Here is a 27,939-nt window from a genome sequence, read left to right as displayed (position 1 = left end):
TGATGTGATGATTTGTTCACTGGTTTATTCAATTTTTAAAACTTAATTTGCTTTTAAAAATTAAGGGAAAGAAGAAAATAAGGTAGCCAAAAAGCCTACAAGCCACAACAGGAGTAACATCATTAAAAGACACAACTAGTTGGTCTCAAATGCTTTTGTGACCAACATGATTTTGTGTCATAGCCTGGCCATTATTAGCTGTGAAGGCTGTGAAACTGAGCCTTAAAGACAAGGGCTGTTAGCCCTAGCCTTCTAAATTCTCTCTCCTACCTACTGTGGTTTCCAACATGCATTTCTCATTCTTTGTTAGTTACATATTTACAAAGAAGAGTGCTTTATTCCTATTTGGCTTTGGACAAGATTTAAAAAAAAAAAACTTTATTTACAAACGTTCTATTTCCTTTGAATATATATACAGAGTAAAGGATTTGGATAAAATAGATAAAATCACAGGAATCAAAGCCAACTTTTCATAAAACCCAGGAGAAATTAGTACCACTCAGAAAAATCAAAATCCATTATAACAGTTACAAGAGAGTCAAAGCAAACAGATTGGGGGACAACAAACCACATCAGATTTCCCTCAAACCCTCTAGCCAGTGTTTTTGTTCCATAAGTTAATAGCCAGTTCAGAGATTCAAGTCACATAGAGTCTTATTTCTACCTACCTCACATAGTGAAGTCATTTACTTTGTAAAAACAGTATCAGAGAAAGGGATTGTCTCCATTCAGAGAATACAGTAGGGAAACCACTCTCTCAAAGCGACTGAGAATTTTTTGAGGAATAAAATCACCTACCCTGGGAAGTGTTGTTGAAATCCAGGCATACTTCCTTATAAAAATGCTACCTCAACTCTAAACAAAATTGACTTTCTTTCTGTGTGCCAGGAGAGTCCCTGGGATCCTTGGTTGGTAGGCAGGTAGGTAGGAAGCCTCGTAGTCCACAGGCTGCAGGGGCTGCAGGGGAGTGGGGGGCGGCTGCTTTCAGTTCAGAGGCCCATGCTTTCCCGTTGACCATCAGCAAATCTGAGGAGTCACTGAGCTGTTGACAGGTGGTGTTAGGGATGTAACAAGAGAAGAAAAACAGCTGCTAATGGTAGTACCTGCCACCAGTGCTGCTTGGAAGCCTTGGTGGCTGTAGGATCTTGGCTGAAAATGCTAAATTAGAGTGGCTCTTGAAACCTTCAGCCTCTCAAGTCTGTTAGTTCCTCCCTTTACACAAGAAAGGTCGACACAGCCAGTATCTATTTTGGGGATAAAGAGTAAGTTGATGGGAGAGACGTTCTTATGGGGAATTCTGCCCCGAGGTGAAGCTTGAAGACTTGGCACTCTTTCCTCCTACCAGACGTTTGGCACTCCTTGACCCGGTGGGGGTATCAGAGACCCCGAGGACACTGTGGCCATCCTTGGGGGACTGGGCCTGCTGGGCTTCTTTCAGTTCCCTGACAATGAAAAAGGAAAAGTGTACATTTCTCGGTCCTAAATTAGAGATGATATTTATGATCAAAACCAGCATAGATTTTTCTTTTTATTTCAGTATTTATAGAAACAAGCATGAATGATACACAGAATAGAAAATTAACTCCTGTAATTATCTTTAGAAAGGGCTAGCACACAAGTGCCTCAACACATTGCAAGTTTGCCTTGCTGAATTCTACTGCTGCTGCTGCTAAGTCGCTTCAGTTGTGTCCGACTCTTCACCCCATGGACTGCAGCCTACCAGGCTCCTCCGTCCAAGGGATTTTCCAGGCAAGAGTACTGGAGTGGTACTTCTCCAGAATTCTACTGATTGGGGCATAAATGGTCTTTAAAATTAAAGAGAAATAAGGAGATGACTCTACAGGGGTCAGCAAAGGACAGCCCATGGGTCAAATTTGGCCTGCCACCTGTTTTTGTAAATAAAGTCTTACCAGAATTCAGCCATTCACATTCATTTTTGTATGGTCTCTGATCACTTTCACATCACTCCAGCAGAGTTGAGTCATTGCAGCTAAGACCATATGGCCCACAAAGGATAAAACACTACCTTGGTCTTACAGAAGAGTGTGCCAGCCCCTGGTCTAGACAATTTCAAGAAGGCGTCTGCCTCATCTCCACGATGGGTGCTCACTACTGGGAAGGACTGATGACACACACCTGTACGTCCACGTCTGGCTTCACAGATATACACACCACACCTTAAGGAATACTTATAGTCCTGTGACAGCATATATATTTGTATTTTATTGTTAGCAGAAATAGAGCAAAAAAAAAAATATATTAGGAAGGAGTATTAGGAAGTTGCTTACAAGGAAGGATTACTTCACTAAAGTCTTCATTAGAGTTTCCACAACTCATTGCCAAGAAATTATCTGGGAGGACTTTAAAGCTAGTCATTCTAAGATGGACTATGTATCCAAAAGAAATTGGACTTAAGTATATTTTAGACAGTGGAAGTGACAGATAGATTGCAGGGATTAGATCTTATAGACAGATTAGATCTGACAGTGCCTGAAGACCTATGGATGGAGGTTTGTGACATTGTGCAGGAGACAGGGATCAAGACCATCCCCAGAAAAAGAAATGCAAAAAAGGCAAAATGGCTGTCTGAGGAAGCCTTATAAATAGCTATGAAAAGAATAGAAGCTAAAGGCAAAGGAGAAAAGGAAAGATATAGCCATTTGAATGCAGAGTTCCAAAGAATAGCAAGGAGAGATAAGAAAGCCTTCCTCAGCAATCAATGCAAAAAAATAGAGGAAAACAATAGAATGGGAAAGACTAGAGATCTCTTCAAGAAAATTAGAGATACCAAGGGAACTTTTCATGCAAAGGTGGGCACAATAAAGGACAGAAATGGTATGGACCTAACAGAAGCAGAAAATATTAAGAAAAGGTGGCAAGAATACACAGAAGAACTATACAAAAAAGATCTTCATGACCCAGATAATCACGATGGTCTGATCACTCACCTAGAGCCAGACATCCTGGAATGTGAACTCAAGTAGGCCTTAGGAAGCATCAGTACAAACAAAACCAGTGGAGGTGATGGAATTCCAGTGTAGCTATTTCAAATCCTGAAAGATGATGCTGTGAAAGTGCTGCACTCAATCTGCCAGCAAATTTGGAAAACTCAGCAGTGGCCAGAGGACTGGAAAAGGTCAGTTTTCATTCCAATCCCAAAGAAAGGCAATGCCAAAGAATACTCAAATTACCACACAACTGCAATCATATCACATGCTAGTGAAGTAATGCTCAAAATTCTCCAAGCCAGCTTCAATAGTATGTGAACTGTGAACTTCCAGATGTTCAAGCTGGATTTAGAAAAGGCAGAGGAACCAGAGATTAAATTGCCAACATCCATGGATTATCAAAAGAGCAAGAGAGTTTCAGAAAAATATCTACTTCTGCTTTATTGACTATGCCAAAGCCTTTGACTGTGTGGATCACAATAAACTGTGGAAAATTCTGAAAGAGATGAGAATACCAGACCACCTGACCTGCCTCTTGAGAAACCTATATGCAGGTCCAGAAGCAACAGTTATAATTGGACATGGAACAACAGACTGGTTCCAAATAGGAAAAGGAGTATGTCAAGGCTGTGTATTGTCACCATGCTTATTTAACTTATATGCAGAGTGCATCATGCGAAATGCTAGACTGGATGAAGCACAAGCTAGAATCAAGATTGCCAGGAGAAATATCAATAACCTCAGATATGCAGATGACACCACACTTATGGCAGAAAGCAAAGAAGAACTAAAGAGCTTCTTGATGAAAGCGAAAGAGTAGAGTGAAAAAGTTGGCTTAAAGCTCAACATTCAGAAAAGTAAGATCGTGGCATCCAGTCCCATCACTTCATGGCAAATAGATGGAGAAACAGTGGAAACAGTGGCAGACTTTATTTTGGGGGGCTCCAAAATCAGTGCAGATGGTGACTGCAGCCATGAAATTAAGACACTTGCTCCTTGAAAGAAAAGTTATGACCAATCTAGACAGCATATTAAAAAAACAGAGACATTACTTTGCCAACAAAGGTCTGTCTAGTCAAAGCTATGGTTTTTCCAGTAGTCATGTATGGATGTGAGAGTTGGACTATAAAGAGAGCTGAGCCCTGAAGAATTGATGCTTTTGTACTGTGGTGTTGGAGAAGGCTCTTGAGAGTCCGTTGGACTGCAGGAGATCCAATAAGTCCATTTTAAAGGAGATCAGTCCTGAATATTCATTGGACGGCCTGATGCTGAAGCTGAAACTCCAATACTTTGACCACATGATGCAAAGAAATGACTCATTGGAAACGACCCTGATGCTGGGTCTTTTTGTCTCCTTTTATATTTTCAACAATTCACTGGATGTAATTATTATTTTAGAATGCCTTCAGGATCCTGCTCAACCATCACTGCCTGACCTTTATAATACCAGGTCCATGCTATCTAATTAATTCCTACTTGTTAAATGAAGGAATAGATTAATAAATGCATGCATGAATACAAGCTTACATGCATGAGAAATAGGATTGCTTCCTTAGGCCTAGAAAAGTACCTCTGTCTTAAGCATGGGCCAAGACAGAATTTTTTTTTTTTGCTGTTTTTTTAATTTATTTATTTTTACTTGAAGGATAATTGCTCCACAATATTGCATTGGCTTCTGCCATACATCAACATGAATCAGCCATAGGCTCTGTAACAATCAAGACAGAATATCTGCCTGCCCCATGATTTAATGGACTTCTAATGGGTCCCTTCCCACCTTAGTTGTGGTTATCTTACTTTGGGTAGTCATCTACCAGTTACTTGAATACTGTTGTCACTTAGAATCCTAATTTTTCTTTACCAGTTGTAGTTCCTTGCATTCATTTGCATTAACTGGAATTGTCTCTCTCAAGCTGTGTACTCACAGAGCATCTAGCCCCTGGTTACACAGGAACCCTCTTTGTGAGCGGAAGCCTCTGTGTCACAATGTTGGATTCCACTTGAATCCATAGAGAAGATATACCAGACCAGTTGTGTCACTGTGAGTACCACATAAATAGGTTCTTCCTCAACTCCAGCATCCAAAAATCTACCTTTGTAGTGTGGCTGTCTTGAACTTTTCCAAGTTCAACTGGTGCTGAAGCTCTTCTGTTTTCCCCAGGGAGGGACAGAGGACTCGACTCTTGGCCAGAGCTGCTGCAGATGGTCTCTCTGCTGGATCAGGGTGGATCATGCTCTGATGAGGTGGGACCAAAAGGGAGGAAGCAGAAGCTTCATTCTTAGGAAAATCTCCCCACCCAACCAACTCCAACCCAGCTTCTGCTGGTGGGTTTTTTTGAAACTCAATTCTCCTTTGTGCAAAGGGAAGAAATAAATGAAAACTTAGCTCCACCCAGGACAGAAATACCATCCTTATGTGATAGCATCCATCATCCATACCTTTGACTTTCTCAAGTATCAGCTTTTAAAGCTGATTGAATGATGAACTAGTCTAATGCCTTAATTTTCAAGAGAGGAAACTGAGGTCCTGAGATAAAATGGCTTGTCTGAGTTATTGACAGGACCAAGACTAAAACCTGGGTTACCCAACTGCTAATTCAGCTCACTCACTTCCACTGTGTGTCCAGTTGTCACTTAAGATTAATTAAGGATATCCCACCATGACAGTATTCCTATAGCCTTTATCTTCAGAGGATGCCTATAGCCTACGATGACTGGAATACAGTAGAAAATACCTAACTGTAAACAGCAATTAGTTTCAAATAATGAAGAGAACACTGACCCTTCCATTTGAGGAGCAATGTTCAGAGTCCACTCCACTACTTAGTATGTAGCCTTGAGCAAGTCACAACACTTTGCTGAAACTCAGTCTTCCTTTACTGGCATTTGGAATAGCAATATTCACCTTCTGGACTGTTGTGAGAATTAAATGAATTAGCATATACTTATTACCTAGGACAGGACCAACACCAAGCGCCTCAGTAAGTATGCTGCTGCTGCTAAGTCGCTTGAGTCGTGTCCAACTCTGTGCGATCCAATGAACGGCAGCCCACCAGGCTCCCCTGTCCCTGGGATTCTCCAGGCAAGAACACTGGAGTGGGTCGCCATTTCCTTCTCCAATGCATGAAAGTGAAAAGTGAAAGTGAAGTCGCTCAGTCGTGCCCGACTCTTAGCGACCTCATGGACTGCAGCCTACCAGGCTCCTCCGTCCATGGGATTCTCCAGGCAAGAGTACTGGAGTGGGGTGCCATTGCCCTCTCCACTCAGTAAGTATAAGTATCAACTAACTTTAAGAACGATTTACACATAGAAATAGGTGGACATCTATTTACCATTACATTAAAAAAAAAAAAAAAGACATTTCCATCTTTTCTTTACAAGAGACACACCTCGAGTAGTTGGTGGAATTCCTTGGAGAGCTCCTGAGGAATGTATGGAAGGTTCCCCTCACGAATGTGATGCCACTCGGCGCCATTGGTGGGCAACAGCTCTGCTCCCGCAGCCACCGCTATGGTCAACCCCAAGGCAAATATGTCTGCTTTGGGGAGGTGCTGATAATTCTTCAAAACAGAAGACAGGAAGGCTGGTTAGTTTGCCAAGTGAAGCGAGTCCAGACTAAAACACAACTGGTAAGAGAGAGTTGCTTGAATGCCCATGACCTTAAACAGACACAGTGGGGAGGTCGTATCTGCAATGGTTGGTAGTCTCTTTCTAGAGAAGCCAGAGGACAGGGCATCAGTCCACCTGAGTAATACTGCCCTGGTCCTGGGAACCCAAAGCTGGTGCCCTGTGATGACCTAGATGGGTGGGATGGAGAAGGAAGTGGGAGGGCGGCTTAGGAGGGGGAGGACATATGTGTACCTATGGCTGATTCATGCTGATGTATGGCGGAAACCATCACAATGTTGTACAGTAATTATCCTCTAAAATTTTTTTTTAAATATGCTGCCCTGAAGAATCAGAGGCAGAATCTCAGCACTCTTTTGTTCTCTCAGGTTCAAAGAGGCTTGAAACTTAGATTGACTGATCATAAGGAGGAAAGACTCCTTTTTTTCCCCCCAACTATCATCCTGTAGAAAGTTATATCCTTCCTAGGTCAGACTCATAGACATGTTGAAAGATGAGCAATAACTGAAGGCCATTTCAGTGCCCAAGACTGGTGGTGCTGTCAAAAGCTAGTCGCATGATGAAGGTTGGGTTGGACCAATAAAGGCTTCCTTCCTGCTAGGAAATTCATAGTGCTAAGAATTCTAAAAAATATTAGAAATAGCAAAAGACCTTTACAAAAAAACAGTAAAAATGTTGACTAATCCATTGATTGAGCCACCCTCTTTGCAAACATTTCAATGGACTATTAAAAACCTTTTGTTCCCCAAATCTATACCTCTTGCAAAATCTCGTTAGCCAGGAAGCGACTGTCCCCCTCTTCCACTTTGGGATTGCTTATTGATGTCACATGACCCAAGTCACCTAAAAAAAGAAAAAAGAAGTAGAGTTCTTTCAAAGCATGTTTTTCTTAAAACTGGAATAAATGGATTAGAGTCATCAGCATACATTTTGTAGGATAAGAGTATACCAATCAAGTTACAAAACAGACTCACCAATTTTATACATCACATCAACAGAGAGAAACCAATCAGCTTCATTTTCAGCCTGTTCCAGGACTTCGGGGGAGTCGCTTTGCATCTTATGACAAATGAAAATGTTACCTGAAAAAAAATACAGAACTGTCGTAAGGAATGATTCCTAAACCTTTTCACCTCAGAGATTCTTTTCTGTAAATGACATTTCAATCCTCCTCCTCTTCTGTGTGTGCAGGTAACAAGACTACCAAGGTTTCTTTCCCTCCATGGAATCTCTCACACTACTTCCAAACAGCTCAGTGATTGATAATACCTATTTTAGTGGAACTTAAACCTCAAACCTCTTTGAAGAGGCTGGTGACCTCAAAACAAAGAAATAATCAACAATACAGGATAGTAACAACATTTCCTTGCATTTCACATGAATGAGTGCCTTAACCCACTAGTTGTAAACAGTCAGGATGCAGTCTCTTATCTATGCAGTAAATTCAATACTTATTTTCATACTTGGGCTTCACTATCTGGGAGTCTTTTCTTTCTGTCCTCTTGGCGCAATGGGAAAGTAGTTAAAGCTGTTTAACTGGAATGTGGGCAGGGGGGAGAAGGACGTGGAGGGATTCTGCCAGCTAACAGCCTCTTTGACAGTCATGCAGGCACAGATTCTGAGAACAATGGGGAAGGAATTCAACATGGCCAGAGGAGCAGAGGAGAGCTGGACTGACTGGGCTTGATGTCCAGGTGCACCATGCCGGAGTTGTGGATGTATTTGAGCCCGAGGGAAATCTGTAGAAGGATGTCCTTGAGTCTGGGCTCTGGGAAATGATTGCCAGACTTTGCGTTTTCAGTTACTGCAGCCTGCAAGCTCCCACCTAGGAAAGAACAACAGAATAGCCCCACCGAGTGAGAGAAAAAGGTGTGAATCTTATACGTGAAAGCCTAGTACATATTCAATACATTCCTCATGAATGAACTCAGTCGAACAAGTCTAAACTGCTTTAGTGTCAGTGTGAAACATAATATCAGCTCCCTGTCCATACCACAAACATATTGGGAAGAATAATCAAGGGTCTTCCTATTTAAAGAGGAAAAGAAAATGCTATATCCTAGGTAGCCAATATGTGGCTCTATTGCCTTGAGTATGCCTCCAACTAATATTTAAAAAGGTTTACCCTGTTATCAACAGAAGATCAGTCAGGCCTAGTCATATAGCTACTATGGTGTCAATGAATAATTCCATGTTGGTGTCAAGCTAGTGATTATAGGCCATTAGTAACTTTAATGTAATTGATTTCAAGTTTCCTCCCATTAAAATATATATCACGAAATAAGAACATGTAATGATGGCTGACCCAAAGAAAATATAAAACTTCCACGTACACCTACCCAAACCCTCTTTGAGCCACTGTGTTTGTATATCAACCCTATCACTGTCGTCAACAAAAAGATAAGCCCTGAGCTCATCTGACTACCTGACCTCAGATGCCCCTGCCCTAAGGTATTAGAATGCTTCTGAACCTTTTGATTCATTAATTAGCATTTGTCTGTAGCCTCCTCAGTCAAATTAGAGAATTCTGGGACCCTCATCAGTTATAAGGCCTGTAAATCCCCCCTTCAGGTGTGTATCAGAGCAGTAGGGTCTGAAATAGTAACTGTAATTTTAAGGAAATCTGTATTTAAAACTCTCTTATGTAAAATTGAAAGTAAAGGTTGAACTGCCACATTCAAATAAATTCAGAAAGGAAAATTCAGCACCTTTCAGAAACAAACAAAACACAAGGGGCTAAAGTAGAAGGTTTTTGTTTTTCCCTGGGAATCTCCCTAGGAAAGAATTTATGAACTGTAGATGACATTAGAAAGGAAGAATAAATAAAGAGTACATTGGGGTTATTATAAACAAAGCCACCTTGAGGTGAAGTTTCAGATGAGTTTATGAGATGTGATGGAGGAAAAGGGAGGTTGCATCAAGGCCCCTGGGTCTCCACTAGCCTGGCTGTTGCTTTAGGACAAGCCCACAGCTCATTCATCCTTCCTGTCCCATGGTCTGGCATGTAATCAGTATTTTCTGAACTGAATGTCTATCCTGGCAACAGAGGGAAAAGACTGAGTGAAGGCCCCTATGAAATGTATGGAAAGAAATAAGCATCATAAGTTACTTAGCATTCCTTTAATATGTTCCTTTAGATTATAAGTAGAGGGATTTCTAATCCCCTGAAATGTGATAGGTATTTAGTAAGGGGAACTAGACCAGTGATAGCAGCACTTTGAATTACTTAGAATCTCTATAGGTAGTGCTAAAGTTAGCCAAGTGATAAAACAGTAGAAGAGAAGTTACTGAAAAGTACTCATTCATATGACTGTATTCGAATATCCTTATTTTTCTTGAGCTAAAACTGATTGTCCACACACTCTTGTAGAGCAGCATAATGAACTGTTCTTTACTAAACAGTATTAACAAGAAGTATCCATTGACAGGGGGCTTCCCCAGTGACTCAGATGGTAAAGAATCCACCTGCCACGCAGAAGACCCAGGTTCCATCCCTGGATCGGGAAGATCCCCTGGAGAAAGGAATGGCTACCCATCCCAGTATTCTTGCCTGGAGAATTCCATGTACAGATGAACCTGGTGGGCTACAGTCTGTGGGGTCGCAAGGAGTCAGACATGACTGAGTGACTAACACATTTCACTTCACTTTCATGCATTTACAGACATAGCAATACTGAATGAACTGTAAACTTCATCCTTCCTAATCTCACCCGGGTGCACTGAAGCCTTAGCTCTGTAACCCAAGGTAGCCCCTGGTGTTGGCTCGGTGCCTTAGGAGGTGCCCTAGGAGGAATACGGCCAGCTCCCGGGCAGTTCTTTTCAAACCATCTTTGTGAGATGAGTTGATGAATTCCTTCCTTTAGATAAATGTACTCGCCCCACTTGGTAGGAGAAAAGATACTTCAGAAAAATATATACTTGTTTTCCTGTATGCTCATAAGACCTAACAGATGCCAAAACAAAGAAATAGCAAATACCTTCTGACAATGAAATGCAAAAAGCAGCCAACAGCTCAACAGCACGTCTTATTTATGTATTTGTATTCTCACTATGCTACTTTGCTGCCAACGATACAAGCCTACTTTTCTGCTAGTAAAATTGTCCCTTATCTGGTGGGAAAATATAACCTGTATTCATGGTGTTCCAACTTCTGGATGTCACATCACTTGAGCAAATGTGAGAACCAGTATTCTAGGGGATCATGCTCTGTAAAACTTCTATGCCAGAAGACGTCACAAGAAAACTCTGCGATTAGGGAGAGATTGGGCTTCCCAGGTGGTACTAGTGGTAAAGAACCTGCCTGCCAAGGCAGGAGATGTAAGACACACGGGTTTGATCCCTGAATCGGGAAGATCCCCTGGAGGAGGGCATGGCAACCCACTCCAGTATCCTTGTCTGGAGAATCCCATGGACAGAGGAGCCTGCGAAACTACAGCCTATGGGATCACAATGAGTCGGAGATAACTGAAGCAACTGAGCACACACACATGCACAGGGAGAGAGGAATTATCCAGCGCTGAGCCGGTTAGAATCCTGGTTGTTGCAGAATCAGCCGGCTACTGGAGACCTCAGATTTCTGAGGCTGGCCCAGAGGTGACGTTGTAGGGGACCTTGGCTAGGGTGGTGGAGAGGGCGGAAACTTGTGATTGGTTCAGGGTTTATGAGGGACAAGAGGGAAATCAGATGGCTGTTAGTCTCTCATAGTTAAAATCTACGTTATTTACATCATCTAATTTATAATTGAAGTTAAAACCGTAACCATGCATGTTCCAGCCTGACTGCTATGAGAGGCTGGGTAGAGGGGCTTGGGTCGATATGGGTGGGAAAGGGTGGGTATGGGGAAACAGGACATAGGATGGAGAGGTGAGACAGAGGGGGAGAGGGAGGGTGTGGGAGCAAAAGGAAAGACGCACCGGCTACCTGACACATACTTTGGATTTCTTATCCTTTACTTAGACCCACTCCAGTATTCTTGCCTGGAGAATCCCATGGACAGAGGAGCCTGGCAGGCTACAGTCCATGGGGTCACAAGAGTCCAACACCACTTAGCGACTAAACCACCACCACCACCGGGAAAAGTCTCAACATGGATTATCCTCAATGACAAACAAGATTTGCAAGTGTGCGAAATCACTTCGGTCGTGTCCAACTCTGTGCGACCCTATGCGCTGCAGCCTGCCAGGCTTCTCTGTCCGTGGGATTCTCCAGGCAAGAGTAGTGGAGTGGGCTGCTAAGCCCTCCTTCAGAGGGCCTTCCCGACCTAGGGATCAAACTTGCGTCTCTTACGTCTACCTTCATTGACCTGCGGGGTGCTTTACCACTAGCACCACCCAGGAAGTCCCACAAAAGAGCATGCTTTAGTTTCCATTATCAGTTCACATTTGAAAGGTTCAATGTATGTGAATTACATTTTGCTAAATCACAGTTACATTTGAGTTGGCAAGTATTGAGTGAAGTTAGCTGAAGCACCACAATGAACAAACACTGATTTCCCATAGTATCTTACATCTATCTAGTCCACACTCACTGGCTGGCTTTCAACGCCCACTACAGGCTTCCCACACTTCACCTTGCTGGTCTGACTTCCTCCTACGGGGTCAGCTCAGTCCTGTTTAGTCTCCTTTCTATCTACTAGGCCAGACGCAAGCCCAGTACCATGCTTCTAGCCTGCATGCTGGTCTTCCCTCTGCTTCCATAAACTCAAGGAATCCTCCTGCAAGGTCTCGTTCAAGTTTTAGCTCCTTCATGAGATTTTCTCAGGCTGTGCTAATAGCAAGTATTACCATGTTCTTACTATGTATTGGGACTTAATGATGTGCTAGCATTTGACATATACTTTTTTTTTTAATTTTATTTTTAAACTTTACAATATTGTATTAGTTTTGCCAAATATACTTTTGCTAATTTCGCAAATGACTGTTAAGTAAATATTACTGTCTCTTTACTCAGTGAGATTAAATGATGTCTCAGTGATCCTGAGAGAACTGAAGTGAAGTGAAAGTCACTCAGTTGTGTCTGACTCTTTGCGACCCCATGGACCACATAGTCCATGGAATTCTCCAGGCCAGAATACTGGAATGGGTAGCCTTTCCCTTCTCCAGGGCATCTTCCCAACCCAGGGATCAAACCCAGGTCTCCTGCATTGCAGGCAAATTCTTTACCAGCTGAACCACAAGGGAAGCCCAAAAGTACTAGGGTGGGTAGCCTATCCCTTCTCCAGGAGATCTTCCCCACCCAGGAATCAAACTGGGGTCTCCTGCATTGCAGGCAGGTTCTTTACCAGCTGAGCCATGTGTCAGAGCTGGGCTTTGAACTCCAGTCTGCCGACTTTAAAGCCCAGGCCCATCCCACCACACCCTGCTACCTTTGCCCACATTCACCCTCTCTGGCCACTTTGTGTGCTCATTAAAAAGAGAGCAAATGGAATAAAGCTTCTTGAAGTAAGGACTTTACTTACAGGATTTTGCACCCGAGAGCTTAATACACTGTCAAGCCCATAGAAGATACTCAAATGTTGAAAAGAATGAGATGATTTTGTAATAGATTGCTTCATCTTATTCTTTTTGAAAATTTGAAACTTTTACATTGCCCCAGTTAAAATTTTACATTGCCCACAGGTTAAAATTCGTTAATTTTGCTTTATTGACTGTTTTTTTAAATTTGATATTATCTTTGTTAATAGGTAAATGTTATGGAAATAAAATCAATCTTCTCTATAGAGAGAGGGAAGAAAAAAAGAATAGGGACTCTCAGGTTATGATAAGAAGAAATTAAGAGAAGACGATTAAAAAAAAGGTCTCAACTACTCAATCACAAGTATAAGGAAAGGGTCCATTTTGTTTTAACCCAAAGAAACTATCAGAAAAAGGGATTTGGGGTGAGCTTATTAAAGAAAAAAACTCATGAAGTTCACAAATAAGGCTATGGGAAAATCAGGCTATAAGGAAATAACAAGGAAGATGCCAAATTATTATCTTGTAGAATATGTGTACCATTTTCTATGCTTCTAGCATCTCATGTTATTTACTTACCTACTGGTGAAAGTAATCATGTATACAGTGTTGAAGCTTTATCACTGATCACTGTCCTCAAAAGCCAAGCTATCTGGTGGTAACTAAACATACCCAAAGACAGACTGCACCATTAAAAAATAAACTCAGGGTAGGTGTATATGTTGGGGGGATGCCATTATCCAGTATTACTGGGGCTAAAATATGGATTGCAAAATGTGGATGCATCCTAAAACGATGACGATCTTCTATCCAATTGGTAGCACTTTCCTACTATATCCCTAGATGTTTTGATGAAAATGTATTTCCAAGAATAACAATACATAACTGCTGTTATGTAACCCCTTAATTATAGATAAGAACTATTAAATCATGGATTAGAAATATGTTAATCCAAAGGACCACACTTTGTGATTAAAGTAGCCCAGAAAGAAGTTTTACTGGTTACTGTGTATACATAGTCCTGAAGGACCTAGGAGGATGTATCTGAAGTCACTAGATTTCAGTCCCAGCACCCCAACCCATGCCCCTACTCTTGTGAGAACACTTAAAGCTCCAAAGTAAGAAGCAGCAAGAAACATGAACAATTCCCAAACACAGGAATCCACTTCCAAATTAATCAGAAGTTGGCTATGTAAGTTTACCACTCCCTCCTCCAAAATAGTAGACTATGGCTTACCTCCTTTAGAGCACCTAGTAAATGGTAAAAAGATGATTTACCATTCAAACCACTAGCATAAAAGTTTTCTAAGTATTAATTAAAGTGTGAAGGACGTGATAGGTCCTATGTACCAACTACACATCAGCTTTGAAAGAAACACCTTATAGCATAAGCCTGAAATTCCTTTCCAGCTCAACTCATTTCCTCCAGCTCTCTGCTTCTAAGCAAAACAGTGGTACAGACTTTTAGATATGATTCTGCTATACCTACTATTAAGTACAAGAAGGAAGCAAAGATTTTTTTTTCCCAAAGACTTAAAAGCTAATCCTCCCTCTTCATAGATATGGGCCCACATACTTACCATTGCAGTATTCATTTTGAATGATCATATAGTCATCTTCTGCCCACGCAGAGTAGTAACGCACCACGTGGGGGTGGTGTCCCAGCACCGCATGGGCATAAACTTCATGCATAGCCAGAGTCCTAAGAGATGGGAAAGCATTGAGGAAACTGAAAATAATACACATGCAAATTCTTTAAAGACGAGATATGAGGCATTATTCACATTTGTTGAATGCTCACTGCTTGCTTACTTACTATCTCATCACATTTAATGTTTGTAACTCCTCTATATGATATAGTAACAAGGATGAAGCCTTTAAAAGGTTAAGTGATTGGCCCAAAGTTGAGCTGGTGATAGCAGATCTAAGACCAGAACCTTGGTTGTCCTAGGCCCAAGTCCACGGTTTTTTTTCATTGAACAGGATATATGTAGAGAGGCATCTTAGGTGTCCGTTACCTCAAGAGCAGACTTGTTTTGATTCTAATTTTCACAATCTAAAAACCCTGATGGGCTTAACAAGAAATGTACTTGACTGTGGATATTGCGATGGGCCCTCTACCATCCCTATGAAAGCTAGACAGTTGCTATGTGTGTGCTTAGTTGCTCAGTCGCATCTGACTTTTTGCAACCCCTTGGACTATAGTCTACCAGGCTCCTGTGTCCTTGGAATTTTCCAGGCAAGATTACTGGAGTGGGTTGCCATTTCCTACTCCAGGACATCTGCCAGACCCAGGGATCGAACCCGGGTCTCCCGTTTCTCCTGAATTGCAGGCAGATTCTTTACCCACTGAGCCGACAGGGAAGCCTTAATTATAGTCAATAATAAACTCTGCTGGTATGATGTAGCCACAGGGACAGTCCTGAAGACAGATATCCATCATGGAATAGGAAACCCAACACACAAAAAAGAAGCAAAATGCAGTGCTTGATCGATTTCAGTATATAAATGTAGAATTCCAAAGACTAATTTCAGATTCAGCATTTTAGTATTATATTTCCCAGAGTTCACAAAAAGCAATGGCTGAATCTGAACATATTTGTTTTCCTTGTGAAAAGGAAGAACTTTTGAACAATTAGTTCTAGGAATGAAATTTAAATTTTTGTTAGTTTTTCCTGGCTTGGAGTTTTTCAAACTTGACTATTGAATTTATTATTAATACAAAGTAGAGATAAGCAGTGAGTTAACAATAACTTGGTAGTATTTCTGATGAACTAAACAGATACCAGAAGATCCTTTCCTAAATCCATTCATTAGGAAAAAAAAAAAAAAAAAAAGTAGTAAGACCAGTAGTAAAAGCCATGAGGAAAAAAAAAAAAAAAAACCCACAACACAATTTCAATTGCTCATGGTATATTTTAGGAAATAACTTATCTCTGATCTTAAAAATTCAGAAAGGTTACAAATGTGAGACAACTTTCAGTGGTAAGGTTGACTTTTTAAAAGTAGCAAATGACATCAGTGCTCTTACTGAAAATGTTTTGATAAATCCAAAGGTGTATTTCTAGTACATTTTAAAGGTACTCACTCATCTGATAATCCTCCCAAAGGTTTCGTGGAGCGTTTTATTGCATAAACACATCCATCCAGCCTCTTAATGCACTTGTAGACTGTACCAAAGTCCCCGACCCCAATTTTTTCTACCTCCAAGAATTCTTTTTCATAGCGGGAAGCCATGTTGGTTTCTCGTAAAACACATCTCTGAAATATTTTAGCAAAAAGTGAAATATTTTAGAATAAAATTAAGGCATATTATATCCCTCAATTTCCCTAAGTTTCCAAAAAGACTTTTGAGGCAAATCCATTGGATTCTGTCTGTGTCAATATTCATGGTGGCGAGAACCACCCCTTTCCCACCGCCCTGACACAGCTGCTGACTACCTTCTCTGTGCTCTTTATAGCCTTCCATACAACGCTGTACCGACATTTCTCTTGGCTAACTTATTAAATCTTACTCTGTTTTATTTCCTCTGCCTGGGTCTTCTTCCCTCTGTTTGTCCCTGGAGGGAACACTGCCCCCATAAGCCAGAGCTACTGTCCTCAGCGGAAAGGAGTGACGGACTCTTGGAGGAGGATGCCAAACAGAACACCTCGCTTTGCCTCTTGCTTACTTGTCTCACACTCTGGCTGCTAATGTTTCATCTTAAGTGCAACAAACATACTTTTTAGTTTGCTTCCCCCAAAGCCTTAGTCTAGAGAACAAAATTGTCAAATTGATTTATTTCAGACTGTGTGCTCAGCTGCAGCAACCGCTCCCCCTACTGGCCAACCGTGAGATCACTCATTGCTAAGTAAGGAACTCGAGCAAGTCACTGAACTCCTCTACCAGTTTTCTCATTTGTCAGATGAGGATCAGAGCAACTATGTCTCATGGTCCTTTCAAATATTGTATGAGAATCACATATATCACGAATATATATAAATTCTCAGTAAACAGTAGCTCTGATGATGGAAATATCCATAGATTTATAAGAATCTCAGTCCAAACTGATTCATCTCTGTGAAATCACCTTTTCCCAATATCTCCATCAGCAAGAACTTTTTCCTTCTAACTTTAAATGTTTAAAAAATCTTGACTCTTACCAGCTCTTCATTTTCAACATCCAGGCCCAGTCAGTCTTCATCAACAAGATCGATAATTTCCCTTGCCCTTACCAGTCTCAAGCTCAATTTCCTCCACCTCTGGACTTGCTCCAGCTGCCAGCCCTTTCTCTGTCTCCTCTATCAGTAAGATTATTTTTGTGAAATGATGCCATAGAATGAGACAGACCTAATTGTTTCCCATGAGGAATCCTCACCTCTGATCAGAGGCCTGAAGGCTCTGGTAGTGCTTTCCTGCTCCCTTATATCCTCATCTCAGACACCAAGTACCAGCTTACTATCCATATCACCCCTTCCCCATCCTCCTGCCTGCCCTGCACAGACACTGAACATTATAATATCATGAAAACATGCCTATGTCCAACATGCCATCTTGATGGCAATTTTAATATTCCACTGACTTTATGGTCTAATTTACTTAACCATTCTTCCATTTTTGGATATTTGGTACTTCCCCTGTTTTCTTTTTCTGCTCTTATAGTTAAGGCTGAAACAAACATCTCTGGTGGTAATATTTACGGCATTATTTTCTTAGTTTAGATTATCAAATGAGTGATACTAGATCAAAGATTGTGAACATTATAAAATCAATAAATATTGACACATTTAAGAGCTAAAACTTTTACATATAAACCTCTGGCTTTACGCTATTTTTCTGTTTTTTCTTTCTTTTTGGACCTTAGATATCTTGATGTTCCCTTTACTTCTATACCCCAGGAATACAGAACTTTTCCCCAGATCAAAGACAGAAACAGTAGCTTTGAATTTAAGAATAGTCCAAGGTAATGATTCAGCAGTATAGATGTTAGACACTGTCTGATAAAGTAACAAGTAGCTAAGAATATAGACCCTGATTACAGTCCAGATAAATTCACCTGCAGGACATATTTACTACAAGTGTCAAGGTTTGGGGAGGGAGGGAGAAAGAAGAGGTATTAGAATGAAATGGCTGCGTTACAACAGTGGACCAAAGAGCAGTGCTCACCTTAGCGGGCAGCCCGTGTTCTCCCTTGCCTTCTCCTGGACTGGATTCCTCACTTGGGGGGAAGAAAATGATTATCAATGTATGATTAACACTTACGGACCCTGGTACTGTGCTAGGTTTGGGCACAGTACAAGTAAATAAGACAATTATTCTCCCTCTTCAATCTATATTTAGAAGCAGGAATCAACAGAAGTTTTTAATACAAGAACCTAGTACAGTATTAAAAACAAGACGTGAAGGATACTCTAGACAGTACTATGTACTCTATTTTTGAAAGTAAAAGCCTTTCTGCAAAAAAGAGGATATATAAGCTAAGATTCCAAAAATGAGGAGGAACCAGCTAAGAGAAAAGAAAAAGGGTTTCAGACAAATAGAACAAGGTATGCTGAGATGTGGAGTCAAGAGAGCTTACAGAACGTGTGAGAAACTCTAAGGCTGTTCAGCCCCACAATATAACATGTCCCCTGCCATGCTTGCCTTCCGCAGAGCCTGGCCTGTCTTAGGTTCACAAGCTGACTGTAGGCATAGCAAAATGCACTCTAATCCTAGCTAAGATGTTTTCAATTACTTTTCAATAAGCTGAAGTCTCTGATGAATATTCTCTTTTGGCATGAGCAGATGCATTCTGGAATCTTTAAGCAAAATTTCAGTTTCTAGATCAGTTAGGTTTCTTTTCTGGACAAGGACAGGATCAAAATGGCAAATGGAGGAGATTATACTCACACAAAGAAATTGATGCAGGCAAACTTGTGACTTAAATTTAATACTACATTCTAATCTTTATAAAATAACACCACCACAATGAAAAAGAAGGGAAAATACCCTCTCAGAATCACTAAGTGATTTTATGAAAGCGTCATCACTTTCAGGGCCAGGAATTCAAATCAGCAGTCTTTTCCTGCTAGCTTCAGGGAGAGATGAGTCCATTCACTCTGCAGGTTTACAAAGAATCCTAAAGAGCTAAAAACCAGTGGAATACTCAGTAATAAGAATAGATCCAGTGTACTTGTACTCGAGTCCTATTTACTTAAGATCCAAGAAACAGTATTGAGAGATGCCTATTCTGGCTACAAGGCTGATTAATATAGGGTCACTGATTCCAAAAGAACACAACGCGTTAAATGCTCTGTAGACTTTAAGATTGTTAGCTCTACCTTTATTTTGCCAAGTACATCTGAGCACAAAAGACTGGCCTGCTTTAGAAGTGCGTCCATTCTATTAAAAAAAAAAAAAAAAGCAGCACTGAAGATAAAGAAATGTCCTTGTGGGACTTCCCTGATGGTCTTGTGGTTATGATTCCTCATTTCCTTGAAGGGGGCACAGATTCCCCCATCCCTGGTAAGGGAACTAAGATCCCACATGCTGCCCAAAAATAAATAAATAAAAATGAAAGCAAGTACCCCTTCACTCCCTCACGTATGGATAGGGTCACTTTAAAAAAAAAAAAAAAGCCCCTGAGTAATCTGCAAACTCCTTATGTAGTCAATTTCTGCCACCTAGTGACCTTTCTAGAATAGTATAGTCAGCTTTCCATCTATTAGCACCTCCAAAAGCAACACTCTTTTTCTCTTCAGCCAATCTTCCATCACCTGCAGAGGAGTTCAAATTCTGGCTCTATAGCTCTCATTGCCAGTCATACCACTGAATTCAAAACAGCAATGTACTCTCTGAAATGAGAATGACACCTTCCCCAACTGCAAGCTTCATAGTAACCAGAGGGGAGCCCTTGAGAGCAATTCCACCGCCTGTTCGACTTCCTAATATTAAAGTCAGATCTTCACTTACTCTGCTCTGTTCTTTCAAAGAGAAGGCATTTTACCGTGCATTTCTGGCAACCCACTCCAGTACTCTTGCTTGGAAAATTCCATGGACAGAGGAGCCTGGTAGGCTCCAGTCCATGGGGTCGCAAAGAGCCGAACACGACTGAGCAACTTCACTTTCTTTCTTTTCTTTCTTTCATTATGGAAAGGTGTTAGGATCTCTGTGATGAAGAAGGTTATAGCCAACACTGAACTCTAGGAAGGAGGGTATATATAAACAATGTTTATCATTCAAACAGACATTGTTTATTGCTAGTCTTTAACACCTGTTTTCCTTTTGACAATAGTAAGACCAGTTCTCAAGAGTCATAGCAACAGGACACTTACATATCGCCACGGGTTTTCCTCTTGCCATTGGATTTAAGGAATTGTTTTCTATAGGACTCCGGAGTGAAGGGATTAATGTTGACCAGAGCCATTGAGCTCATCTCATCAATGAAGGGGCCGGGTGTGAGCTTCAGATGCTTAGAGCTTCGGGGGAGAGGCTTCCCTGTTGAAGAAATCATTGACTGGCTCACCTGGCCCTGAATGAGGATGACAAAAGGCACATCAGAATGGAATTAATTAAAAAAAAAAAAAAAGATTCTGTATCAGTTAGGTAGTTAACACTTGAACCAAAAAAAAAGTTATTGTTGAAAGGGATCTTACAGGGTACCTGGTGCAATACAAACTAGTTGCATGGTGACTAGTCCTCTTGTGAAACATACAGATCCCCAGACTACCTCTAGACATTTTGATTCATGTCTAGATGAATCCAAACAGCAATCTGTACTTTCATTTTAATGTCTTTTTTAGTTGTGGTAAAAGTCACAGAATATAAAACATACTATTTTAACCATACTTAACTGTTACGTTCAGTATGTTCAGTGGCAGTAAGTACATTCACACTGGTGTACAACTCTCACGCAATCTGTACTTGTGTCAAGTTCCACCTGCTTCCCCTGGCGATTCTGGTTAGCCAGCTATGAGACCACCAGTTCTAGTCCTACCTCCAGCTTTTTAAAGGTGACACTAAAGCTTAGACAAACAAAAATGACTCTAAAAGACCCGGCACTTTGGCTCCCAGAGTGTATACTTTAATTTCCCCTCAGTTATTCATACCAATATTTGTTGCCTACTAAGTAGCAGGTCGGAGAAGGCAATGGCACCCCACTCCAGCACTCTTGCCTGGAAAATCCCATGGACGGAGGAGCTTGGTGGACCGCAGTCCATGGGGTCACTAAGAGTCGGACACAACTGAAGCAGCTTAGCAGCAGCAGCAGCAGCAAGTAGCAGGTGGGCTTCCCTGGTGGCTCAAACAGTAAAGGATTTGCCTGTAATTCTGAAGACCTGGGTTCTTGCTGGGCTAGGTGCTGAAGGTTGAATTCCAGCTCTTAAAAAACATGAAGTCCACTAGTCAGCAGCTCACAATCACTTTGTAAGGGAAAGATTTCATAGACTAAGCATGGAAGAAGTTTCCAATTCCACTTAAAATGTAGCACCAGTTGAGAGGAGCTCCATGAAATGGGGTAGAGAGATTGAAAGGAATAGTCTAAGCCCTTAAGATGCAAGGCTCTGCAAGGGCTGTAACTAGCATGCTAATCCATAGGAAAACATGCAGGACTTACCACTCCAAGTGGGGTACAGTGAAAGAGCACCAGCCTAAAACCTAACCAGAATTAAATCAAACCACAGAGGTAAGAAATCAAACAATTCTGATGAGATAGCAGGATGCTATTATGACCTAAGCACCAGGAGCCAGAGGAATGGCCGTGTTATAGATTCAAGAGGACAGTAGTAGACCCGGGGGCCAAGATATTACCTCACAGTATAATTACTGTGGGTTTCCCCAGTGGCTCAGATGGTAAAGAATCTGCCTGCCGTGCAGGAGACCCAGGTTCAATCTCTGGGTCAGGAAAATCCCCTGGAGAAGGGAGTGGCTACTCACTTCAGTATTCTTGCCTGGAGAATTCCGTGGATAGAAGAGGCTGGCGGACTAGGGATCATGAGGTCACGAAGAGTAGGACACAATTGAGTGACTAACTATAGCCGTTGTATTGTGAGGCTCTTTCAGAAAGAATTCTACCATTTTGATTGTCTCTGCCCATGACTTTTGAGTGTAGAAGCTGAAGCTAGGTTACAACATGACTCACTACATAAAAAGGTAATTAAAGATGTGAGTCTACAAGGAATGTATCCTGAACTTATTAATAAATACTCATTAAATGATTGATAGAAGCAGAAATGAAGGAAGCAACAGAGTACACATAGTAACCTAACATTGTTTTAAAAGAAGGAAAAATGGACTCAGTGACGAGTTTTGATAAGGGCTTACATAGGTCTTGGGCTTCCCTGGTGGCTCAGAGGTTAAAGCGTCTGCCCGCAGTGCGGGAGACTTGGGTTCGATCGATCCCTGGGTCGGGAAGATCCCCTGGAGAAGGAAATGGCAACCCACTCCAGTATTCTTGCCTGGAGAATCCCATGGACGGAGTAGACTACACAGTCCACGGGGTCACAAAGGGTCGGACACGACTGAGCAACTTAACTAACTACATAGGTCTTAGAGTTCAGAGGGTCAACAACCTTGGGGCTATCATTGTTCAAAGCCATCAACAACGATCAATTTTCCCATAAGTTTACTGTAAGGGTTGAGTATTGGTTCAAAGGAAATAAAAACTATACAATATGGTATTTCTCAATGGTCAATGTGATTCAGGAAGCGAATTTAGAATTATAGTAAATCATTTTTCTGAAACAATTTTGTGTGTGTGTGTGATGCTTATTATCACAGAAAATAAAATTACACCTATCACGTACGAAGCAGTAGGGCACCCGCTCCTGGAACAGTGCACATAAAGTTGCTGCAATTCAAAGACAACAAAAAGGGCCTAGAAACCTTTCAGCTAAAAGTAAGGGAAAGTGTTCGTATCAAGGCAGACAGTACTGGAATTCCTAGTCCAGAAATATGAAGGCTGATTTTGTGAACACCACTTAAAATATAGGGAAAGATATTAATACAGATTTTGTTGCCGGAGTGACAGAATTATGAGTAATCCTTTTGAAATCCAAAAGAACACAGTTTGCAAGAAGATTTATGATGAAAATGAGCTCTGCTTGGAAATAAAACAGACTGAAAACATGGAAAGAGGACCAGGTGGAAAGCAAAAGCGTGTCCCAGAAAGTATAGCTAGTTCTGTGTAAGTAGCAGCTCTTATAGTAGTGATTAAGAGAAAGGAAATTTGGGGAATAGCTCCTTGACTTCTGAAGATGGTGAGAGAAGGTGGCAACCTCCCATAAGACACAACATCACAGGGACTGGGAAAGAATTTTAAGGCCCAGTACCAACCAGTCCATCCTAAAGGAGATCAGTCCTGGGTGTTCATTGGAAGGACTGATGCTGAAGCTGAAACTACAGTACTTTGGCCACCTGATGCAAAGAGCTGACTCATTGGAAAAGAGCCTGATGCTGGGAGGGATTGGGGGCAGGAGGAGAAGGGGATGACAAAGGATGAGATGGCTGGATGGCATCACCGACTCGATGGACATGAGTTTGAGTGAACTCTGGGAGTTGGTGATGGACAGGGAGGCCTGGCGTGCTGTGATTCATGGGGTCGCATAGAGTCGGACATGACTGAGCGACTGAACTGAACTGAACCAACTGTTAGCTTCCTGATGCTTGAATCCCTGCTACAGTATTCCTACACTAGTCGTCAACTAGTGTTCCACGCATTTAGCCACAGGGAACTTGCTACATCCTAAGGAAACTCTTCTATATCTAGATAATTTTGCTAGGAAGGCCTTATGGTGACCTGGTCATTTCACATGATTTCTGGTCCTATCCCTGCAGCAAGGCTGAGTTAAGCCAATCCTCCTTTGCTCTGCATCCCTGTCTTTAGTACATGTGTGTTGTGTGTTCAGTCACGTGCAACTCTTTGCGACCCCATGGACTGTAGCCCACAAGGCTCCTCTGTCCATGATATTTTCCAGGCAAGAATACTGGGGTGGGTTACCATTCCCTTCTCCAGGGGATCTTCCCGACTGAGGGATCAAACCCACATCTGCTATATCTCCTGCACTGGCAGGTCGATTCTTTACCACTGAGCCACCTGGGAAGCCCATCTTTAGTATAGCATCACCAATTACCATCACCCTGGCCTCTCTCCTCTGATCTTGATCCCAGCTATATTTTTCATAAAGTGTGTACTTTTTCAGTTGCTTTCCAGTTTCCCTCCCAAGCTCTGTTTTCTTTCTGTCCCTTAAATCTTGGTATTTCTAGAGTTCCTAACTTATACCACTTCTCTTCTTACTCTGGCAGACAGGTTACATAAACTTAAACACACCCATGGCTTCAACAGCTTCCTAAATGCCGGTGAAATCCAAGTATAGCTCTCCAACTGGGGTTGTTTTCCTGCAGTGCAGAGCCATGTATCCAACAATTTACACCATATCTTTCTCCAAACCTATACATACATCCTCTAATGTCACCTACCTTGATTCAAAGTACCACCTACTCAATCAGACAAGCAGGAAGCCTCACAGCCCCTGAGACCACTCCTTTCCCAGCAACCCCTCCATCAAGTCTGTTACCAATTCCTAAACATCTCTCAGCTTACCACAGTCCACCACTGTCCTAGTTCAGGCCTTTTTGAGAAAAGGCCCTTCTCTTTTCTCAACAGATCTATTGTGAACACTGCCCTGCCTCGTTGGTCTCTCCCACTCCATTCCATCCTTCACATGAAAGTCATGATTTCTCAAAAATGCATCTGACCAAAACCACTTAATGGCTCTCTCAACACTTTCAGGATAAAATCTTGGTCTAGCTCCTACCTACCTACCTACTCTTGCCCCTCTACCTGCCCCCTCGCACACCTAGACCCCGGCTGCTCTGAATAACATGTAGTTTTCCAGGTGTGGCATGATATTTTCCCTCCAGGACTCGGTGGATATTTTTCCCTTGGCCTTGAGTGCTCAATCCTTCTCTTCCTAGAAAACTCCAACTCATTCTGTAAGACTGCTCTCAAATATTGCTTTCTTTGGAAAGGTTTCATGGCTGTCTTGAGACTTCATGCCTCATTAATTTTCACCACACTACCACTCCTCTGGCATACCTGCTCTTAACTTATTATTGCTTACTTTTATATGTCTTTTTCAATCTGTCTCCCAGAATGATGGAAATAAAAACAAAAATAAACAAAGAGGACCTAATTAAACTCAAAAGCCTTTGCACAGCAAAGGAAACCATAAACAAAATCAAAAGACAGCCCTCAGATAGGGAGAAAACATTTGCAAATGATGCAATCGACAAGCAATTTAGCCTCCAAAATTGACAAACAGCTCGTGAGGCTTAATATCACTGAAACAAACAATCCAATGAAAAACTAGGCAGAAGGCCTGAATAGACATTTGTCAAAAAAAAAAAAAAAAAAGACAGACAGATGGCCAAGAGGTACATGAAAAGACGTTCAACAGCACTAATCATTAGAGAAATGCAAGTCAAAACTACAGAGAGCTATTGCCTCACACCATTTTGCAGGCACTTGCTGAGGCAGTACGTGGCTTATCAGCAGAAGGTCTGCTAGCGTATCAAGGTGTTAAAAGTCTTCAGCAAATGGGTGAAAATACACATACCATGCCGTCTCTTTGCCTGGGCACTCTTGCTCAGAACCATATGCTCTCTATCCACTCTCCCCCTAAATGCCAAGTGTTAAAGCCATACCAACTTACATTGACCTTCTTATACTTGCTTCACTTTCATTTCTTTCCTGACCAGCCACTGAGAAGCAATCCACCCAGAGAACTCTGACCACTCCTGAATCACCTACCATGTGGTATCTGCAGACACATCTCCCCTCCTGAAGACTGCCATATGCTCCCAGCCCACAGTGGGTTCTCAAAAAATAAATGGATGATTGATTGGTTATAGGGACCATTGAAAACCCCACAGATGGATACATGAAGGTATTAAAGTAGTTTGTCTACCACTCAGACAAGAAGCCTGGTATTTCCTGGTAGATGTGGCAACCACCCTCAGCAGGTACAGAGGAGACCTCTGACAGTGACTGTGCTGCCATCGGAAGCAGAGATGTTATTACCATGATCTTAACCTCAAGCTGAGCCAGCAGGAAGCAGAGCTAAGTCCAGGCCTAAGGCTCTTGTGCCATGGCACCAGTCTATCAGAGGTACCCCTGTCCAATCCTAGCTTTAATAGAATGCATGATGTAATAGGAGACCAAGCACAGCAAAAAAGAAAGGAAGATGCTTTCTCGGGACTTTTGCTTGTTTGCCATCCTCAACTTATAAAGTAGTATCAACATTACCTCTTCGTTCACCTATAAGAGCCTGTTCATCACTAGACCAAGAAAGGGTGAGAACTTTTTTCTGAAAAGAGCATCATCAAAGATTGCACATATATATATATATATGTTCAGTGTTGGCATAATATAAAGAACAATAGACTAAGCTCCAAAGATTGCATATCCAGTCCTTTTGCTCCCATTGGCTGAATAACAGGCCAGTTTTTCTCCTCAGACCTTGGTTTTCTCATAGGTAGAGTACAGGTTGAGCTTCCCTGGTGGCTCAGTGGTAAAGAATCTGCCTGCCAATGCAAGAGACATGGGTTTGATCCCTTGGTCAGGAAGATCCCCTGGAAAAGGAAATGCAACCCACTCCAGTATTCTTACCTGGGGAATCCCATGGACAGAGGAGCCTCGTGGTGGGGGGAGGGGTGGGGGGCGGTGGGTCACAAAAAGTTGGACATGACTTAGCAACTAAACAACAACAGAGTACAGGTTGGCCTATAGACCTCTATTTTTTCCAGTTCCAGTATTCTTTCACTAGGAAAGTTTTCCCCATCCAAGATTTATCTGGGGCCTACAGCAATGGTTTTCAGTAGACAGCTGGCAAGACACTTAATTCTGTTTTCTGGTAACTTTCAACTCTTCTTCATTTTCACCAGCAAATACATAATTGAAGACATATACAGAGCATGAAGCACATCCGTCACACGCCTAGGACTGCACCCTCATTCTCTATCAGCTGAACTGAAGGACCACAGGCCTAGGTGGCCTGGCTTCCTCTCCCCCCATAGTGGACTTACTTTGGGAGTGAAGGGGCTCTCGCAGTGTGACGGCCTGCTCTTGTCTGGTGGGACTGGTGGTGTTTCAGGGCGTGTGAGGGAGTGTGACATTGGAGTCCCGAGACCCTGACCTGGACTCTCTTGGTCTCTTTCGTGAAGTGCGCTGAGGTCACATTCGTTACCAAGGGGCGTCCTGGGAGGTGTAAGCTTCGCCTCTGAATCCTGACCTCTAGGCCTCTCTGGGGTTTGAGTCTGGGCCTCCTCGGTCTCCTGTGCTTCCTTCTGCCCCTCATTCTCATGATCCTCTTCACAACAGGAAAAGTTTAACTTCTGCTTCAGTTCTTTGTTCTCATCGTTGTCACCCATATCAGCCAAAGAGCTTTACCACCTGGGCAAGAAGGCCTAGCTGAAGGAAACAGAGCTACTGAAACAAGGAGGAGAGAGAACATAAGCTGACACGTTCCCCAGTCCCAGCCCTGCTTTCCTTCGGCCAACTAACAGCTACACGGAGACATGGCGCTGGTTTTCTCTCTTAAGTACCGTGCACCTGTAAGATCTCAGCTTCTTCCTATTTCCATTCTGATTAAAGAAGGCTGCAGTAACTTTTTGAGCAATTAAATCCAATTTATCTATAGAACTCCTGCAGTCTCCCTGAACCCACATGCTACTAACTACTAGGGAGACACTTGGATTCTTTACTTTAGCATGGCTTTAAACATACACATCCGGAGAAGGCAATGGCACCCCACTCCAGTACTCTTGCCTGGAAAATCCCATGGACGGAGGGGCCTGGTAGGCTGCAGTCCATGGGGTCACTGAGGGTCGGACACGACTGAGTGACTTCACTTTCACTTTTCACTTTCATGCATTGGAGAAGGAAATGGCAACTCAC

The 27,939-nt window shown here is 42.0% G+C and overlaps 1 protein-coding gene across 5 annotated transcripts; it reads right to left on the bottom strand.

Moving 5' to 3' along the window:
* WEE2 (WEE2 oocyte meiosis inhibiting kinase) lies at positions 1 to 27,583 on the bottom strand. 5 transcript variants are annotated; one of them, XM_055591137.1, is made up of 11 exons: positions 27,069 to 27,583; positions 20,321 to 20,517; positions 18,174 to 18,225; positions 16,116 to 16,288; positions 14,608 to 14,729; positions 8,254 to 8,400; positions 7,550 to 7,657; positions 7,333 to 7,418; positions 6,338 to 6,508; positions 5,042 to 5,184; positions 1 to 1,442 (listed from the first exon to the last, which is right to left on the bottom strand). In XM_055591137.1, the coding sequence occupies exons 1-11, from the start codon at positions 27,411 to 27,413 to the stop codon at positions 1,286 to 1,288; spliced, it is 1,701 nt and encodes a 566-aa protein (XP_055447112.1). In that variant the 5' UTR covers positions 27,414 to 27,583; the 3' UTR covers positions 1 to 1,285. The 5 variants fall into 5 exon arrangements, 4 of the variants coding, with proteins under 4 accessions (XP_055447112.1, XP_055447115.1, XP_055447113.1 ...); XR_008718142.1 differs by lacking the exon at positions 1 to 1,442 and adding an exon at positions 5,731 to 5,861 and having other exon boundaries at positions 5,041 to 5,184; XM_055591140.1 differs by lacking the exon at positions 5,042 to 5,184.
* Between the last annotated feature and the right edge of the window lie 356 nt (positions 27,584 to 27,939).

The sequence above is a fragment of the Bubalus kerabau genome, chromosome 8 (assembly GCF_029407905.1).
Source record: "Bubalus kerabau isolate K-KA32 ecotype Philippines breed swamp buffalo chromosome 8, PCC_UOA_SB_1v2, whole genome shotgun sequence".
Classification (NCBI taxonomy): Eukaryota; Metazoa; Chordata; class Mammalia; order Artiodactyla; family Bovidae; genus Bubalus; species Bubalus kerabau.
Note: the sequence above shows the minus strand (reverse complement) of the source record. Positions and strands in the feature narration are given on the sequence as shown.

Coding starts and splice junctions, on each gene's coding strand:
- WEE2 (XM_055591137.1), bottom strand. CDS start 27,413: ATGGGTGACAACGATGAGAACAAAGAACTGAAGCAGAAGTTAAACTTT. Junction 20,518..27,068: donor AGAGCCCCTTCACTCCCAAA/GTAAGTCCACTA, acceptor ATCCTCATTCAG/GGCCAGGTGAGCCAGTCAAT. Junction 16,289..18,173: donor AACACGGGCTGCCCGCTAAG/GTGAGCACTGCT, acceptor AAAATATTTCAG/AGATGTGTTTTACGAGAAAC.